We start from the raw sequence: 12,051 nt of genomic DNA, 5'->3' as shown, positions 1-12,051 counted from the left end.
AGTGGTAGACTTATTACTGTAAATATTTTATATCCTGCTCTAGATATGAGGATTTTCATAAACTTCTCATGTGAGATCCCATCGCCGGCCAATGAAATGGGCAAAACAAGGGACATCAATACGTAAACCTTCTAAGGGAATTATCCTGGGATCTATAAAGGGTCACCAGCCAGACCAATGATAGAACTCTCAGCCTAATTCTTTCCAAATGTATCCTCAATCCTATCCCCAATGTTATAAAATCCATATCCATATCTAGCCTTGGGACCACTTTGGGTCCACCACATATTGTAAGGAAGTCATTACTTACATCCTTCGCATAGATTCATCTTGGAGAGATTCTTCCCATCAAACGATTCCTCGAATACTGAGCCATTCTCTTTCTCATCAAACGTATGTAGATACATGGCCTTGTTGTCCATTCTGGATCAGTAACTCCACCTACGATGTAAACAAACATAGGAATGATCAGCTCACAGCTCAGGATACAGCTCCAAACCATCTGGGGAGGGGGGGGGATAAGGATTCTTAGAAGGATCAAAAGGATCAAATATAGAAGTGTCCTGGAAATCCGTGATGATCTTTGACCCTGAATGGTGGCGAGAAGATACATTGTTCTCACCAAGAGCCACTTCCCGAGTGGAGAAAATGGGACAAAGTAATTCTTGATATGGACCAAATGATGAAACTATTGATCTGCAATCCTCTGGATGCTGTGGAACATCTACCTAACTACCTACCTCCTTATTCTCTACATCTAAGTCAATTGAGATCACCAATCAACACCAGAAAAGTCCTAACTGTATAGATGACCTCAAGCTTTAAGCTTCAGATTTAGTTTTATAACAATTTAGGACCAGAAACTCAACCGATCATCATGAAGGAGTAACATTTATGGTTTGTGATTTCTGGTGATGTACCAACCATACAACCAGCTTTCTCAGGCGGCACGGTGGCTGTGTGGGTAGCACTTCTGCCTTGCAGCGCTGGAGTCCTGGGTTCGAATCCCACCCAGGTCAACATCTGCTAAGAGTTTGTATGTTCTCTCCGTGTTTGCGTGGGTTTCCTCCGGGTACTCTGGTTTCCTCCCACACTCCAAAACATACTGGTAGGATGTTTAGATTGTGAGCCACATTGGGGACAGGGACTGATTTGGGAGCTTTGTGCAGCGCTGTGTAATCTGTGTGCGCTATATACATAAAGAATTATTATTATTATTCTCACCATGGAACAAATCTCCCATTGAAGTGTTGATCTTTTGGATTATGCTCTCTGAATAATGGAACAAGCAGAAACAATTGCTATCCAACACCAGAATTGCATCCAACCTTGTAGAATTAAAATCTAAGCAGTTCTCCAAGGCCCTCGATGCAGAGATGACCTCAAGCTTTGACATAGGATTACAAAATGGTTAGAACTTCAGAACCAGGAAGCATCATCATAAAGACTATGGATTTTCCTCCTTCGCCCCAGAGAAGGATGATACAGAGGATAAGAGAAGAAGCTACACTTGACTCTTGACCAAATTGGGTCTCTTCACACGTCGTGGTGAAAACATGATTTTTCAAAAAAATTTGGACAAAATTATGATGTGATTTTGCCATTTCACACAAAGTCGCAAAACGTGACCTTTGTGTGTGAATAAGGGTGAAATTTCATCCTTTGCTCTGTAATCTAATAGAGGCTGTGAAACATCTCCAGGCCTCCTGGTCAAAAAGCAAGGGGGACATGGTGACCACAAACCAACCTTAGAAAGGTGACAAAAAGCAACTCTTGAATCCAAAAAGTAGTCCAAGGCCTTAAGCGTGGAGATGACCTTTCAGAACATTCAACCAGAGAATCAAAGAGAGGACTGTATAGTGTCATGTGACTGTGACAGCAGGAGGTCTACCCACCATACAGTCAGGGAGTGTGGACCTCCTGAGGTTGGAAATGAGATAATTGACTTGGATTCAATGTTCCATCACATGATCCGTAATCTTCTAGAGGTCGTGTAGCGTCTTTCCTACTTACTGACAGCAGAACTGTGAGGCCACAAACCACCAGTGACCTCACTTACGTAGATTCCCTCAACTTGAGATTCTCCCAGATACTACATGTAGAAGTGATCTCTAACCTTCAGGTATGACTACATGTACAGTCCTTCAAGCTACACTCAACCATCATCATCATCGTCATCATCAAGGGGATGACTTTTCCTCCTTCTGCTTGGAGAAGAATGCTACTAAAGTTAAGAGAAGAACCTACAAAATCCTGGAGTTTCACTGCAAATCGAGTCTATTCAAAAATGATGGACAAATGAGGATTTTGTAGCAATTCTTTCAAAAACAGAACAGAACTTTGGTAATTTGCCTCCATTTCACAAATCAGTGAGTCACAAAACATGACCTCATTGAGGCAGATTTACTTACCCGGTCTATTCGCGATCCAGCGGCGTGCTCTCTGCGGTGGATTCGGGTCTTCCGGCGATTCGCTAAGGTAGTTCCTCCGACGTCCACCAGGTGTCGCTGCTGCGCTGAATTTCCCCGAGGTCCGCTGGAATGCCCTGAAATTCACTGGCCTATTCCTGGTGAAGGTAAGTGCAAGTTTCGCGACACATTTTTTTTTTTTTTTTAAATGCGGCGGTTTTTCCGAATCCGTCGGGTTTTCGTTCGGCCACGCCCCCTGATTTCCGTTGCGTGCATGCCAGCGCCGATGCACCACAATCCGATCGCGTGCGCAAAAATCCCAGGGCAATTCGGGGAAAATCGGCACAAATCGGAAATATTCGGGTAACACATCGGGAAACCGCGAATCGTGCGCTTAGTAAATGACCCCCAATGTGTGAACAGACCCTTACAGAGATAAACATGGAGATATCCGCCTCAGTATCTGTGTGAGGTTTCTTATAACCTAATGTTGCACTTATACAAGTTTTTTTTATGTTTTTGTTCGTGTTTCAATTTCAGATTTCAAATTGTATCAAAATTTGTCAAAATTTTTGCAAATTGACCTTAATTATGAACCAATAGAATGATAAAACATGTCAGTAGTGTTGGGGCTTTACCTTATGTAATGATGTAAGAAGATGCTACAGATTATACTAACAGTCACATACATGACGCCCGCACCCCGTGTCCGTCCGGGGATGAATAGATCCAACTATTTACTAGATTTTCCCGGATTATTTTGCCCGCGTGACCCGGGTTCATGATGTCATCACATATTCTGTAACTCGCTCACTTTATTATGAGTATTTGACATTTTGTTATATTTTAAGTTCCTTCAAATCCCTTAAATTAAATTTTCCCTCATTATATTATTACTGCGAGCGGAAGAGAGAAGAACATGAGCTCCGGCGACGTGTAAACACAACAGCGAGCGGACGGTGTCTGTTTAGAGAACCAAATTGAATTTTCTTCTATTCTGAAGTCTGTGATGGGATTGGTGTCACTAACGGGCAAAGCTGGGCAGATGCCGGGGTCCTCTGGGGATCTGTCAGAGGTTTTGGTTATAGGTGTGTTCCTTTGGTAACCTATACCTATAGATCTGTTAGGTCCTGTACTCTACTGACCAATTACCTCCACCGTAGGAATCATCACAGAGAATGGAGAGTGGCCAAGATCAGCTCCTAGTAACCCGAATAGGAGCTCAGCAAATCCAATGGTGGGTCATCAGCAGTAACCAATTACCCAACTTCACCCTCTATGTATAAGACCAGGGATCCTGCACAAAACACATACTCTATAAGCAGCTCAACAGGTTCTTTTGATGGTCCTACAAAGACCTTTGTAAAACATAACAGATCTGTCGGGTCATGGATTAAGATACTTGTAGCCTTCAACCCAGAAAAAGAAAACCGATAGAGTCAACTACGACCAAAGGTGACCAGAAATGTTGGCTCATGTTCCACCAAAATGATCAAAAACAATAAATGGCACCTAAGATCTCAACCAGATACAAACATATCTGTAAGAAGTCATAATCATAATGGATCATGTCACCAACTCATAGAACCATTGAGGTCACAACCAATTTGGAGATAACCAGGGCATGGAGACTCCTAACTCTCAGGATATGAAGGATATGGTGGAGAGAGGAGGAGAGACGTGGGTATAGCTGGTGGTCAGAGTTCTATGGAAGACATTGGAGGGGCATAAAGTTTACTAAACCTCTGATATCTATAGTGAATATGATATCAGTTAAAGGCAAAATTAAAAAGAAACGGGAAGTGCAATTCCTGAGAATTCCTTGGAAAATTAATTTCATAATCTCCAAGCTCCAGCTGAGAGTCTATAGAAGGAAGAAGCCATCAATGTGTTATCCCAGCTGAGTAACAGATAAGGGGACCAGGAAATCCATGAAAGACAATAGGGGGGAAAGGTTCTGATGAGCGTGTCCCTGTCCTGTCCCCCCAAGTGTCAGCGTGTCCCTGTCCTGTTCCCCCCAAGTGTCAGCGTGTCCCTGCCCTGTCCCCCAAGTGTCAGCGTGTCCCTGTCCTGTTCCCCCCAAGTGTCAGCGTGTCCCTGTCCTGTTCCCCCCAAGTGTCAGCGTGTCCCTGCCCTGTCCCCCAAGTGTCAGCGTGTCCCTGTCCTGTCCCCCAAGTGTCAGTGTGTCCCTGTCCTGTCCCCCAAGTGTCAGCGTGTCCCTGTCCTGTCCCCCAAGTGTCAGCGTGTCCCTGTCCTGTCCCCCAAGTGTCAGCGTGTCCCTGTCCTGTCCCCCAAGTGTCAGCGTGTCCCTGTCCTGTCCCCCCAAGTGTCAGTGTGTCCCTGTCCCCAAGTGTCAGCGTGTCCCTGACCTGTCCCCCCAAGTGTCAGCGTGTCCCTGTCCTGTCCCCCAAGTGTCAGCGTGTCCCTGTCCGGCCCCCCCAAGTGTCAGCGTGTCCCTGTCCCCCAAGTGTCAGCGTGTCCCTGTCCTGTCCCCCAAGTGTCAGCGTGTCCTGTCCTGTCCCCCAAGTGTCAGCGTGTCCCTGTCCTGTCCCCCAAGTGTCAGCGTGTCCTGTCCTGTCCCCCAAGTGTCAGCGTGTCCCTGTCCCCCCAAGTGTCAGCGTGACCCTGTCCCCCAAGTGTCAGCGTGTCCCTGTCCTGTCCCCCAAGTGTCAGCGTGTCCCTGTCCTGTCCCCCAAGTGTCAGCATGTCCCTGTCCTGTCCCCCAAGTGTCAGCGTGTCCCTGTCCTGTCCCCCAAGTGTCAGCGTGTCCCTGTCCTGTCCCCCAAGTGTCAGCGTGTCCCTGCCCTGTCCACCCAAGTGTCAGTGTGTCCCTGTCCCCCAAGTGTCAGCGTGTCCCTGTCCCCCAAGTGTCAGCGTGTCCCTGTCCTGTCCCCCAAGTGTCAGCGTGTCCCTGTCCTGTCCCCCAAGTGTCAGCATGTCCCTGTCCTGTCCCCCAAGTGTCAGCGTGTCCCTGTCCTGTCCCCCAAGTGTCAGCGTGTCCCTGTCCTGTCCCCCAAGTGTCAGCGTGTCCCTGTCCTGTCCCCAAGTGTCAGCGTGTCCCTGTCCTGTCCCCCAAGTGTCAGCGTGTCCCTGTCCTGTCCACCCAAGTGTCAGCGTGTCTCTGTCCTGTCCCCCCAAGTGTCAGCGTGTCCCTGTCCTGTCCCCCCAAGTGTCAGCGTGTCCCTGTCCTGTCCCCCCAAGTGTCAGCGTGTCCCTGTCCTGTCCCCCAAGTGTCAGCGTGTCCCTGTCCTGTCCCCCAAGTGTCAGCATGTCCCTGTCCTGTCCCCCAAGTGTCAGCGTGTCCCTGTCCTGTCCCCCAAGTGTCAGTGTGTCCCTGTCCCCCAAGTGTCAGCGTGTCCCTGTCCTGTCCACCCAAGTGTCAGCGTGTCCCTGTCCTGTCCCCCCAAGTGTCAGCGAGTCCCTGTCCTGTCCCCCCAAGTGTCAGCGTGTCCCTGTCCTGTCCCCCCAAGTGTCAGCGTGTCCCTGTCCTGTCCCCCCAAGTGTCAGCGTGTCCCTGTCCTGTCCCCCCAAGTGTCAGGGAGTCCCTGTCCTGTCCCCCCAAGTGTCAGCGTGTCCCTGTCCTGTCCTCCAAGTGTCAGTGTGTCCCTGTCCTGTCCCCCAAGTGTCAGTGTGTCCCTGTCCCCCAAGTGTCAGCGTGTCCCTGTCCTGTCCCCCCAAGTGTCAGCGTGTCCCTGTCCTGTCCCCCAAGTGTCAGCGTGTCCCTGTCCTGTCCACCCAAGTGTCAGCGTGTCCCTGTCCTGTCCCTCAAGTGTCAGCGTGTCCCTGTCCTGTCCCCCAAGTGTCAGCGTGTCCCTGTCCTGTCCCCCAAGTGTCAGCGTGTCCCTGTCCTGTCCCCCCAAGTGTCAGTGTGTCCCTGTCCTGTCCCCCCAAGTGTCAGCGTGTCCCTGTCCTGTCCCCCAAGTGTCAACGTGTCCCTGTCCTGTCCCCCAAAGTGTCAGCGTGTCCCTGTCCTGTCCCCCAAGTGTCAACGTGTCCCTGTCCTGTCCCCCAAAGTGTCAGCGTGTCCCTGTCCTGTCCCCCCAAGTGTCAGCGTGTCCCTGTCCTGTCCCCCAAAGTGTCAGCGTGTCCCTGTCCTGTCCCCCCAAGTGGCAGCATGTCCCTGTCCTGTCCCCCCAAGTGTCAGCGTGTCCCTGTCCTGTCCCCCCAAGTGTCAGCATGTCCCTGTCCTGTCCCCCAAGTGTCAGCGTGTCCCTGCCCTGTCCACCCAAGTGTCAGCGTGTCCCTGTCCTGTCCCCCAAGTGTCAGCATGTCCCTGTCCTGTCCCCCAAGTGTCAGCGTGTCCCTGTCCTGTCCACCCAAGTGTCAGCGTGTCCCTGTCCTGTCCCCCAAGTGTCAGCGTGTCCCTGTCCTGTCCCCCAAGTGTCAGCATGTCCCTGTCCTGTCCCCCAAGTGTCAGCGTGTCCCTGTCCTGTCCCCCCAAGTGTCAGCGTGTCCCTGTCCTGTCCCCCAAGTGTCAGCGTGTCCCTGTCCTGTCCCCCAAGTGTCAGCGTGTCCCTGTCCTGTCCCCCCAAGTGTCAGTGTGTCCCTGTCCCCAAGTGTCAGCGTGTCCCTGACCTGTCCCCCCAAGTGTCAGCGTGTCCCTGTCCTGTCCCCCAAGTGTCAGCGTGTCCCTGTCCGGCCCCCCCAAGTGTCAGCGTGTCCCTGTCCCCCAAGTGTCAGCGTGTCCCTGTCCCCCAAGTGTCAGCGTGTCCCTGTCCTGTCCCCCAAGTGTCAGCGTGTCCTGTCCTGTCCCCCAAGTGTCAGCGTGTCCCTGTCCTGCCCCCAAGTGTCAGCGTGTCCCTGTCCTGTCCCCCCAAGTGTCAGTGTGTCCCTGTCCCCCAAGTGTCAGCGTGACCCTGTCCCCCAAGTGTCAGCGTGTCCCTGTCCTGTCCCCCAAGTGTCAGCGTGTCCCTGTCCTGTCCCCCAAGTGTCAGCATGTCCCTGTCCTGTCCCCCAAGTGTCAGCGTGTCCCTGTCCTGTCCCCCAAGTGTCAGCGTGTCCCTGTCCTGTCCCCCAAGTGTCAGCGTGTCCCTGTCCTGTCCCCCAAGTGTCAGCGTGTCCCTGCCCTGTCCACCCAAGTGTCAGTGTGTCCCTGTCCCCCAAGTGTCAGCGTGTCCCTGTCCCCCAAGTGTCAGCGTGTCCCTGTCCTGTCCCCCAAGTGTCAGCGTGTCCCTGTCCTGTCCCCCAAGTGTCAGCATGTCCCTGTCCTGTCCCCCAAGTGTCAGCGTGTCCCTGTCCTGTCCCCCAAGTGTCAGCATGTCCCTGTCCTGTCCCCCCAAGTGTCAGCGTGTCCCTGTCCTGTCCCCCAAGTGTCAGCGTGTCCCTGTCCTGTCCCCCAAGTGTCAGCATGTCCCTGTCCTGTCCCCCCAAGTGTCAGCGTGTCCCTGTCCTGTCCCCCAAGTGTCAGCGTGTCCCTGTCCTGTCCCCCAAGTGTCAGCGTGTCCCTGTCCTGTCCCCCCAAGTGTCAGCGTGTCCCTGTCCTGTCCCCCCAAGTGTCAGCGTGTCCCTGTCCTGTCCCCCAAGTGTCAACGTGTCCCTGTCCTGTCCCCCAAAGTGTCAGCGTGTCCCTGTCCTGTCCCCCCAAGTGTCAGCGTGTCCCTGTCCTGTCCCCCCAAGTGTCAGCGTGTCCCTGTCCTGTCCCCCCAAGTGTCAGCGTGTCCCTGTCCTGTCCCCCAAGTGTCAGCGTGTCCCTGTCCTGTCCCCCAAGTGTCAGCGTGTCCTTGTCCTGTCCCCAAGTGTCAGCGTGTCCCTGTCCTGTCCCCCAAGTGTCAGCGTGTCCCTGTCCTGTCCCCCCAAGTGTCAGCATGTCCCTGTCCTGTCCCCCCAAGTGTCAGCGTGTCCCTGTCCTGTCCCCCCAAGTGTCAGCATGTCCCTGTCCTGTCCCCCAAGTGTCAGCGTGTCCCTGTCCCCCAAGTGTCAGCGTGTCCCTGTCCCCCAAGTGTCAGCGTGTCCCTGTCCTGTCCCCCAAGTGTCAGCGTGTCCCTGTCCTGTCCCCCAAGTGTCAGCATGTCCCTGTCCTGTCCCCCAAGTGTCAGCGTGTCCCTGTCCTGTCCACCCAAGTGTCAGCGTGTCCCTGTCCTGTCCACCAAGTGTCAGCGTGTCCCTGTCCTGTCCCCCAAGTGTCAGCGTGTCCCTGTCCTGTCCACCCAAGTGTCAGCGTGTCCCTGTCCTGTCCCCCAAGTGTCAGCGTGTCCCTGTCCTGTCCCCCAAGTGTCAGCGTGTCCCTGTCCTGTCCCCCAAGTGTCAGCGTGTCCCTGTCCTGTCCCCCAAGTGTCAGCGTGTCCCTGTCCTGTCCCCCCAAGTGTCAGCGTGTCCCTGTCCTGTCCCCCAAGTGTCAACGTGTCCCTGTCCTGTCCCCCAAAGTGTCAGCGTGTCCCTGTCCTGTCCCCCCAAGTGTCAGCGTGTCCCTGTCCTGTCCCCCAAGTGTCAGCGTGTCCCTGTCCTGTCCCCCCAAGTGTCAGCGTGTCCCTGTCCTGTCCCCCAAGTGTCAGCGTGTCCCTGTCCTGTCCCCCAAGTGTCAGTGTGTCCCTGTCCTGTCCCCCCAAGTGTCAGCGTGTCCCTGTCCTGTCCCCCAAGTGTCAGCGTGTCCCCGTCCTGTCCCCCAAGTGTCAGCGTGTCCCCGTCCTGTCCCCCAAGTGTCAGCGTGTCCCTGTCCTGTCCCCCCAAGTGTCAGCGTGTCCCTGTCCTGTCCCCCCAAGTGTCAGCGTGTCCCTGTCCTGTCCCCCAAGTGTCAGCGTGTCCCTGTCCTGTCCACCCAAGTGTCAGCGTGTCCCTGTCCTGTCCCTCAAGTGTCAGCGTGTCCCTGTCCTGTCCCCCAAGTGTCAGCGTGTCCCCGTCCTGTCCCCCAAGTGTCAGCGTGTCCCTGTCCTGTCCCCCCAAGTGTCAGCGTGTCCCTGTCCTGTCCCCCCAAGTGTCAGCGTGTCCCTGTCCTGTCCCCCAAAGTGTCAGCGTGTCCCTGTCCTGTCCCCCCAAGTGTCAGCGTGTCCCTGTCCTGTCCCCCAAGTGTCAGCGTGTCCCTGTCCTGTCCCCCAAGTGTCAGCGTGTCCCTGTCCTGTCCCCCCAAGTGTCAGCATGTCCCTGTCCTGTCCCCCCAAGTGTCAGCGTGTCCCTGTCCTGTCCCCCAAGTGTCAGCGTGTCCCTGTCCTGTCCCCCAAGTGTCAGCGTGTCCCTGTCCTGTCCCCCCAAGTGTCAGCATGTCCCTGTCCTGTCCCCCCAAGTGTCAGCGTGTCCCTGTCCTGTCCCCCAAGTGTCAGCGTGTCCCTGTCCTGTCCCCCAAGTGTCAGCATGTCCCTGTCCTGTCCCCCCAAGTGTCAGCGTGTCCCTGTCCTGTCCCCCAAGTGTCAGCGTGTCCCTGTCCTGTCCCCCAAGTGTCAGCGTGTCCCTGTCCTGTCCCCCAAGTGTCAGTGTGTCCCTGTCCCCCAAGTGTCAGCGTGTCCCTGTCCTGTCCACCCAAGTGTCAGCGTGTCCCTGTCCTGTCCCTCAAGTGTCAGCGTGTCCCTGTCCTGTCCCCCAAGTGTCAGCGTGTCCCCGTCCTGTCCCCCAAGTGTCAGCGTGTCCCTGTCCTGTCCCCCCAAGTGTCAGCGTGTCCCTGTCCTGTCCCCCCAAGTGTCAGCGTGTCCCTGTCCTGTCCCCCAAAGTGTCAGCGTGTCCTTGTCCTGTCCCCCCAAGTGTCAGCGTGTCCCTGTCCTGTCCCCCCAAGTGTCAGCGTGTCCCTGTCCTGTCCCCCCAAGTGTCAGCGTGTCCCTGTCCTGTCCCCCAAGTGTCAGCGTGTCCCTGTCCTGTCCCCCAAGTGTCAGCGTGTCCCTGTCCTGTCCCCCAAGTGTCAGCGTGTCCCTGTCCTGTCCCCCCAAGTGTCAGCATGTCCCTGTCCTGTCCCCCCAAGTGTCAGCGTGTCCCTGTCCTGTCCCCCAAGTGTCAGCGTGTCCCTGTCCTGTCCCCCAAGTGTCAGCGTGTCCCTGTCCTGTCCCCCAAGTGTCAGCGTGTCCCTGTCCTGTCCCCCCAAGTGTCAGCATGTCCCTGTCCTGTCCCCCCAAGTGTCAGCGTGTCCCTGTCCTGTCCTCCAAGTGTCAGCGTGTCCCTGTCCTGTCCCCCAAGTGTCAGCATGTCCCTGTCCTGTCCCCCAAGTGTCAGCGTGTCCCTGTCCTGTCCCCCAAGTGTCAGCGTGTCCCTGTCCTGTCCCCCCAAGTGTCAGCATGTCCCTGTCCTGTCCCCCCAAGTGTCAGCGTGTCCCTGTCCTGTCCCCCAAGTGTCAGCGTGTCCCTGTCCTGTCCCCCAAGTGTCAGCGTGTCCCTGTCCTGTCCCCCAAGTGTCAGCGTGTCCCTGTCCTGTCCCCCCAAGTGTCAGCGTGTCCCTGTCCTGTCCCCCAAGTGTCAGCGTGTCCCTGTCCTGTCCCCCAAGTGTCAGCGTGTTACTCTCTGTCAGAGACATGGAAAAGTTGCTGAGTAATAAAATCCTGACATAAGTTGAGGTTCTACAACTTTTTATCTCAGTTTCTGGCCATTTTCCACACCCCTTCTTGCTGTCATGAAATAGAGGTTGACAAACTCTAAAGACATGAAAGTTTGTTCTGCTGTCTTTCAGTCTGAGCTAAAAACAATACAGACCTCACTGATGGTTTGTTATAATTGTATTGTATGCACTGACACATTGTAACAAGCTACAAGAACAGGAGATGTGTTCAGATCATGTAGACACAACTGTACCAAACCCTCATCTGTAAGAAATATTAAACTGAGAATTACTTGTGTTTCTATTATATGAAAGCAAGCAGAGATCCTGAAGACGACTTAGAAATAATAATAAACCTAAACTTAAAGAAACGAAAACTAAACCAAAGATCTTGCTGAACTTTTCTTTATACGAGGATTAAGCTTTATGGATATAAAAGTGGAGGAGCCCTTTAAATGTTGGGAGACGAGAGCTTTGTGCACACATGTAAGGAGCGCAGCTCTGAAGGCAGCACCTGCTGCACATGATGACAGGTCCTGTTACTGGTCCAAGCAGGTCCCTGCGTCCTGCATCGCTGGAGGGTCCCCACACATAGAAGACCCCCTCTGCAGCCACCCCCAGGAAGGCTCCATTACATGCAATGCTCACCTGCAGAGCCGGATCGTATCCCAGGTCCCTGGTGTCCTAGAGCTGCCGGTGTCCTATACAATCCTATCAGGGGTCGGGTGCTCTGCGTCTCCGCTGACAATCCTTCTGGCTGCTGGAATTTGGAGACGTTGGGTTTTGCGGTCACCTTGTTTTGCAGAAGGGTAAAAAAAAAAGGGGGTTTATTTCTTATTTGACAAATCGCACAATGAAACCTCCCCCTTTTCTAAAAAATAGAAAAAAAAAGTTGTATTGATGAGTCCTTCAAATGTGCAGATCCAAATTTTAGAAGTTTATAGTAAAGTTCAGGGGGAGATGCTGAATCTGACTGGGAAGACACTGCCCTCTAGTGGGGGGATTACATCACAGCAGCCAGAAGAGTCAGGTCCAACAGGTGGACAGATTGGTTTACAGCGAGTTCGTGCAGGGGCGAAGGGCGAGGGTCATGGTGTCGCCTCTCCTAAAATGAATGAGTGCTGAGCTGCAGTACCGCGGTGTGGCCCCTACAGAGTGTGTGGCGCTATCATATACTGGTGACTACATGTGATTA

The 12,051-nt window shown here is 53.7% G+C and overlaps 1 protein-coding gene across 1 annotated transcript in view; it reads right to left on the bottom strand.

Moving 5' to 3' along the window:
* The window catches only part of SCARA5 (scavenger receptor class A member 5), a 276,734-nt gene extending 265,071 nt beyond the window's left edge, over window positions 1-11,663 (bottom strand). Inside the window, exons 1-2 of the mRNA XM_072143880.1 lie at window positions 11,505-11,663; window positions 311-441 (exon numbers count right to left, since the gene is read on the bottom strand). Of these exons, the coding sequence (XP_071999981.1) occupies window positions 311-422 (112 nt within the window). The 5' untranslated portion in view covers window positions 423-441; window positions 11,505-11,663. The remainder of the gene's footprint in view (window positions 1-310; window positions 442-11,504) is intronic.
* Window positions 11,664-12,051: the final 388 nt, after the last annotated feature.

The sequence above is a fragment of the Engystomops pustulosus genome, chromosome 3 (genome assembly GCF_040894005.1).
Source record: "Engystomops pustulosus chromosome 3, aEngPut4.maternal, whole genome shotgun sequence".
Classification (NCBI taxonomy): Eukaryota; Metazoa; Chordata; class Amphibia; order Anura; family Leptodactylidae; genus Engystomops; species Engystomops pustulosus.
Note: the sequence above shows the minus strand (reverse complement) of the source record. Positions and strands in the feature narration are given on the sequence as shown.